The sequence below is a fragment of the Nestor notabilis genome, unplaced genomic scaffold (assembly GCF_000696875.1).
Source record: "Nestor notabilis isolate BGI_N333 unplaced genomic scaffold, ASM69687v1 scaffold4138, whole genome shotgun sequence".
In the NCBI taxonomy this organism is placed as follows: Eukaryota; Metazoa; Chordata; class Aves; order Psittaciformes; family Psittacidae; genus Nestor; species Nestor notabilis.
The window spans coordinates 37,924-45,053 of record NW_009940417.1 but is presented as its reverse complement, the minus strand read 5'-3'; the positions used below and the strand labels follow the sequence as shown (position 1 = coordinate 45,053).

General features: G+C 38.4%; 1 protein-coding gene across 2 annotated transcripts in view; it reads left to right on the top strand.

Annotated features, from left to right (window-relative positions):
* PRKCZ (protein kinase C, zeta) overlaps nt 1-7,130 on the top strand; it is a 40,368-nt gene that overhangs the window by 3,362 nt on the left and 29,876 nt on the right. For both annotated transcript variants that reach the window (XM_010020325.1, XM_010020324.1), the window contains exons 2-4: nt 890-1,011; nt 3,078-3,167; nt 3,575-3,625. In XM_010020325.1, the coding sequence (XP_010018627.1) occupies nt 890-1,011; nt 3,078-3,167; nt 3,575-3,625 (263 nt within the window). The remainder of the gene's footprint in view (nt 1-889; nt 1,012-3,077; nt 3,168-3,574; nt 3,626-7,130) is intronic.

Sequence of the window (7,130 nt, the reverse complement as noted above, 5' to 3'; positions counted from 1 at the left end):
AGTATGTAATACAGCACAGATTCTAAAATGACCTGTCACACAGTATGAAAATGGGAAAATTATCTCAGTCTTACTGGGGAACTTCCGAGATATCTACTGTATTAAACTAAGAGGGGAGGAATTACATATGCCAGTAGCTATTAACTACAAAACTGCTTCCTAATTATCCTCTAGAAGGTTTTGAAAGCACCGAGGTAGAATCATAGGCTGGTTTGGGTTGGAAAGGACCTTAAGATTGTCTAGTTTCAACAGCCACTTCCCCCTGCCATGGGCAGGGACACCTCACACTAGACCATGTCACCCAAGTCTCTGTCTAACCTGGCCTTGAACACTGCCAGGGATGGAGCATTTACCACTTCTTTGGGCAGCCCGTTCCAGCACCTCACCACCCTCACAGTAAAGAACTTCTTCCTTGTATCTAACTTCCCTTGTTTCAGTTTGAACCCATCACCCTTTGTCTTATCGCTACAGTCCCTGATGAAGTGTCCCTCTCCAGCATTCTTGTAGGCCCCCTTTAGATACTGAAAGGCTGCTCTGAGGTCTCTGTGCAGCTTCTCTTCTCCAGGCTGAACAGCCCCAACTTTCTCAGCCTGTCTTCATATGGGAGATTACTTAAGTACATTTTCTTTCTTCCTGCACTTGTTTAATCAGTTGGTTTCCTTGAGTCTGTCATTTGAAAAATACTTAGAAAATAGGAGAAGGTCTAGTTTGCATTCTCAGGTTTTGTTTTGCAAAATTTTTTTTCTTCATCTTATTTTTTTAAATCTTTGCCCTGCTTTGACAGTAGTGTGTCATTTCATATGAGGAATGCTGGTTTTATGGAATTACTGGGATATGAAGGCTAACGCAGATATTTTCTGATAAAAGCTTATGTTTTCATCTTGTGCAGGGACATCCTGATAACAAACTTGGATGCATCAATGAGCTATGATGAACTTTGTGATGAAGTACATGAGATGTGTAATTTACAGCAGGAACAGCCAATTACCCTCAAGTGGATTGATGATGAAGGTATTGTACTGAAATACTACTTGAGCATTCTTGAGTTTATTGTTCATTGTGGTACTAAGAAGAGGCATTGAGGAAACCTGTTTATACAAGTTTCATATTGTGGCGTTACTTTTTGTTTTTAAATAGGAGGGTATGACTTACAAAGCAGGGAGTTTGGAGAAATAAGCCTCAAAACATGGATGATGGCAGGAGCACTTGAATTCACTTCTGTAGAATTGAAGGCTATGTAAAACTTTCATGTTTTACTATTCCATACTTCTGTACTGAATGCAGAGTTTTAATTTCAGATTTTCATCAGCCTGATGCTGTCTCCCTCAAAATTTCTTAACTTCAAATTCTTGCCAAGAACACTTTGATTTTACCCTGTCAGCATTTGCCTTAAAAAAAAAATAAGAAATTAATCTTTACTTGGTGGTCATGAGTCACATTTGGTGGGCAAGGCTGCTGCGGGAAGGGTGGGTGTTCCACAAAGCCGCCGGGATTTAGAGTGACTCCCTTGCTTGTTTGCTTGCTTTCTGTGTATTGTGATGTACAGCAGTTTACGTGTGTCTGCTTAAGTGGATTTGTGGATTAATTACCTAGTTTTAACCAAAATAACCCTCACAAGGTAACACTGACAATGCGAGCACAGGCAGACAACAAGAAATGGTGGAGCTGACTTTTCTCTTTCCTACTTGGAAGCATGAACTCTGTCAGCCACAGGACAGGGGGAGAACAATGGCCATTCAATCAGATGTGGCAAGAAGTCAGTCAAGAAGATTCAAAATTATCTAGAACAGTATTTGAAATATGTATTTACATCTACTATTTTTAATGATGAACCTCACCCTAAGTGTGTTTTGAGATAATAGGTAATGCAAGAGCAGCTGATTGAAATCAGGGAAGGTGAAAATTTGCTCACTGTTTGCCAACAAAATCTTTGCATAAATGGTGGTTGGGATTGAAGAATGAGTATTAGGATCTATTGGCTATTAAGCACAGCCAACGATGCACTTCTTCCATTCGGGTCTATGTATCTTTATGGTATCCTTTTTTTCTTTAGCTATGACACCATTAAAACTGAAATAAACTGAGCTTAGAACTAGACCTTTGACTCATTATATCAAAATGTTAAACCTAGATTGTCAAAAGTTATGAAGCATGTTTAGTCACACAGCTCTTAAAATTATCTTTACATTTAATATTTTGAGGTACATCTTTGTACATTGAAAAATAATTTTTAATATTTCTCATCCCTTAAATATTTCCATATTTGTGTATGTTTTTATAATGCACATAACTTGCATAGTAGGGATTTGTGCTCTAAAAATTTAATGGAGTGTGCTTCCAAAAAAGTTTGGAGACCACTGATCTAGAGTCTATCATGGGCTGTTAAAACAGTATTTCTGCCTACCGGAGAGGTATTATCTTCCAGTTCAGATGTTCTCACTTAACCTGATCAGGATTTATACCTTGGAAAGGTCGTCTTCTGACATACAGGTTTCAGTAATATGTGATTTAAGATTAATTCCATCTCTACATAAGCGTTGACATATTTGTGTCCCATCCATAACTTTCACCTGTATCTTATTTTTTTTATACTTTTTAACTGTAGATTGCTTTCTGTCAGTCTGGCAAGAGGCTCAACTAGAATCTATCTGTAGCTCTGTAGCTTCATGGTTGTGTAGTCAATGAAGTTAAGGTAGCAAGATGATGGGGCTTTTAAGAAAGGGTAAATAAACTTTGAATTAAACTGAAGGTTTCAGGTTATTAGGAAGTGATTTTGCTTTTTTTTTTTCTTTTTCTTTTGTGTGCTGTGTTTTAAAGATCTTTAAGCATATCCACTTTTCTGTTTTGTTGTCCCCTTGCAAACCAACACAGTGTATTTCTAGCTACAGTTTCTATAAACATAGAAGGGGCTGGGGGGGAAGTGTTGATATATTTTGACTTTGATCAAAATACCAAATATCAAATTAATATCAAATGATTGCTAGAAAAGCAATACTGGAGGCTGGTATGTTTCTTGCTAACTGAAATTCGCTACTTAATTTTTCTGTCATAAACTTGCTTGTGTTGCTCTTTTTCAGGTGACCCATGTACCATCTCTTCTCAGATGGAGCTGGAAGAAGCTTTCCGTTTGTATTGTCAGAACAGAGATGAAGGGCTGATTATTCATGGCAAGTATTACACAGTTCAAGAACCTGTATGCATTTGTTGGTAATTACAAATGTATTTTCAATGTGAGATTGGACAACTCCTTTGCACACTGAATAACATTCTTAATGTAGCTGGTGCACTGGCGTTTAGTGTTTTAAGAAGGAAGTGTTCTTTTGGGTGTGGAGCCCAAAGCTGAAACTATTCAGTAGGCTTTGAGGGAGGTTAGGGTGCTAAACTGCACGGATTTGGTAATGCTGTAGTCAAGCACAAGATCTTGCCAGTATGAAACCGAATTTTGGTTATGTAATTTCTCATGCAGAATTGTTTAAAGGCTTCCAGAAACTGTCTTTGTGTAAATATATCCAAGAATCAAGGAAGAAGTATTACTGAGAATATTTTAACTTAAACTCTAATGTTTTTGTTTCAGTTTTCCCAAGTATTCCAGAGAAACCTGGCATGCCTTGTCCAGGAGAAGACAGTGAGTACTAAAATGTTACCAAGTTTTAGTTTAATATTTTTCAGTCATATAAAGAAATATATTCAAGGGGTTTTGTAACTTACTGTTACATCTGTTTTGTGGTTTCTTAATAGAAGGTAAAAGTTCTGTTTCTGCTGTTCTAATATTTCTGAGAATTAATACTGGTTTCAAGTTGCTGGTGTATTTGGAGGAGAGAAATCAGGATTTTAAATGCACATTCAAATGCGGTCCTTTTCTTTTGTGCTTCTTTTGGCTTTTTGCAGGGAAAAGAAATGAGGTACTGAGGAGAGAGATACAGCCATTTTTATGAAAAGGTTATTAATCTCTAAAAAATCCTGTGAAAAGTAGATAAACCTCCAGAGGAAGGGTGCATGATTGATACGGATCTTATTTTGGTGATGATGTTTTGGCATGCATGGGTAGTTCAGTATCTTACGTGCTTTTGACTTTTGTGAGAATTACAGTGCTGAATTTGGGGATTACCTAGCCTTAGAATGCTTGTCATACTCTTCCAGGGCAGATTTTGATGCCAAAGCTCAATGGAAGTGTTAATACTCCCATCATAAGTCTTCAGGCTGTGTTCTGTGAAACAGCTGTCTTGTGGTGATTTATTTCAGTGTCTAACTTTGGGGTGCCTCCCCCCTTAATTCTGCTACTAAGAATGGGGCAACCAAGTCTGGCATCACTGTGGTATTTGGGGTTGTTCCACAACATGCCAAAACCCATTTTGTTTTTTTTCTAATTTGTTGGCTGAAAACTGTAGGGAGTGAGCTCATCTGGGCTCTCTTTTTCCAGTCTAAGAACTTGGAAGAACCAGCTGCCTTTATCTCTGCTTCTGCTTCTGTTGCTGTTTAAAGGGGGAAGGAGGAAATACTCATATTGTACCAACCTAGACTGGTGCAAGCCCCAGGTAGAATTCTTTGTGACAACACAGAGCAAACTAATGTGAAATACTGTCAAGAAATGTAAGTTAAGTGGAGGAGAGAAAAGGCTGTTGCTCAAAAGGGTACCTGTGCAAGTAATGTGGCATGATAAAGTTCACTGCAATGTAATGATCTCATTAAAAGTGTAGATGCTTTAGTACAAAAGTTTGTGTTAATTTATTAGGGGTGTTAGTTATTTAAAGCTGCAGTGTGAACTAGAGAACCACACAGATAAGTGTGGCTCAGGTGACCTGGTTTTTCTGTCTATGGGGTGTTTCTCCCTGGGTGATTTTACAGGTCATGTTGAATCATACTTTGGTGGCTTAAAAAGTCTGTTTTGTAGGATGTGTTTGATGAGTGATATGTGGTCAGGTTTCTCATAATTTAATGAATAAATTCAGTGCACATTGCCTCTGCATCCATGGGGCCTGCATGGAAATCTAGTGATGGGGCCTAGTTGGAACTATTTTCAAATTGGTTTACAACAGGCCTATTAAATTGTATTGGTGCTAATTCAGCATAAACTGATGCATTCACTGGTATTGCTTGTTAGCTAAAGGCATACAACAAGCATCTGCGTTGCACTCAGGCTGTATGGAAATGTTATTGAGATTGGTGATACAGTTCATTTAAAGCATTATTTTGACAGGACTAAAATACTGTCATTTGTTCAGAAAATATTTGGTATGTTTCAAATCAAATTATTATTTTTTTTATTTTACGATGCTTTATCACCGTAGTTAAGTTCATACGAAATTATCTTAAAAAATGAGAATGTTCCAAATGTTCTTTTCTACAGCATCATGTTTACAGTGTAAAGGAGCTGATGAGTTTGCCTTTGGTGATTTCCAGAGACACATACACGGTTAACTAGTTGCTCTGCCCAAAACGAGCTTCTACTTAAATTAGCAGTCTCAAAGTGTGGACATCTTGTTTGTTACAGAACTGCAGCCAGTTTGAAATGGGATTTTTCAACTAATGTATTCAATTGTGAAGTAATTTCGCTTGCAATACGTCACTTATTCTTATTAGGTCATGGAGTGGTTATTTCAAATAGTATGTGATCTTCTGAGTTACAAATATTTTTGTGGTGAACTTCTGTAAAATTGTGGGGTTTTCTTTCCAGTTCCTTCAGAACAACAATGCTTTGGAAGTAGAGTGCAGAAATCCACACAGAATGTTCCACATTCATGTTGAAATCTAATGGTACAGTTGCTAGCTGGCCTGGGCTTTTGTGAAGTGGATGTGGTTTTGAGATTGTACCAGCCAGCAAAGCTTGAAATAAATGCATGTAATCCATTAATGGAATAACCCATGTGACTAATATTGCATTCTGTTTGCATGCCTTAAGAAAAGTTTTTTTTGTGCTCGAAGAACCCACCTTCTTGTATTGATGTGATGCTATCTGCAAGATTGAATTTGGAGTCTCCAGTACATGAACATGTGTTGTTTCTGTATTCTTTAGCTCCTGAATTATGGTGCCTTTTTCTTTTCTTTTTTATTTTTTCGTGCCAGATCCAGCTCCCAGTCCAAAGGTATGGTGTCTGTTGTAGAAATGGCACCTTTTACCTTCAGCCAGCCACTTAACCCATCCCTGCAGGCTGGGGTGGCAGTGGGTGAGGCGGCAGGATTTCTAAACCATCTTGCATGTCTCTGCAGACAGTGAATGTGACCTCTCTTGGGTGTTTCTAGCATCTGCTGGACTGGAGGTGGTACTTGATCACAGTGTGTCCTGATAAAGATGGCAGAGTTCTAGGCCAGTCTTTTGTGTTTAGAAATATTTTAACTTTCTTAGTAGATGAGCTATTCTTTTGGGATTGGTACTAAAGCTGTTAGAGTTGTTCAGGTTTGTATTTCCCTTCTATACTCATAAGCGATGCCTTCCTGATAGCCTGATATAAAGCACGGGATCTGATTGGCAGTTTAGAACTTAGTTATTGTAGTCTCAGCTTATTTTCGCTGACAGATCTTGGTCTGATTTATCACTCCTGCTGCTGCAGTGCATTGTATAACGAAGTGTGTTCAGCTGAACAATTCCAATCGATTTGGAGGACTTCCCTAATGGAATTGCTGTTTTTCTCAGAGAAATACTTGTTTTTGTGACATCAGCTCCTTGACATCCATGCCATGTTTTAGTTTGTGCCTCAGCTGCTAGCTACAGCCTCTCAAGGGAGCCAGTACCACCCGTGCCTGGATACATGAGGCAGAGATGTGAAAGGGAGAGACCGGGGTAACCAGTCTTCCATTAAATATTTGCTCTTAATGTTGGAGCTGATCCTGCCTATTGTCCTTGGTATCTAATGGTATTCAAACAGAGGCATCCATGGAATAAAGGGGGAAAATGTTTCATTTCATACCTACTACACTGTAAAGCGTAAAGAATTACATGCTGAAGAAGCTAAAGAATAAAACCCAGTGAGTAATGCATGCTTTTTCTGTAGATTTTATTTATCATCGTGATTGCTGCTATGAATTGAGGCCATTGATGCAGTGTGTGTGTACGTGTGGTGCAGTAGATAATAGAACTCAGCATTCTGGTTATGATACAGTTGCTTTGCCAGCCACCCTCCTTTGCAGCCATA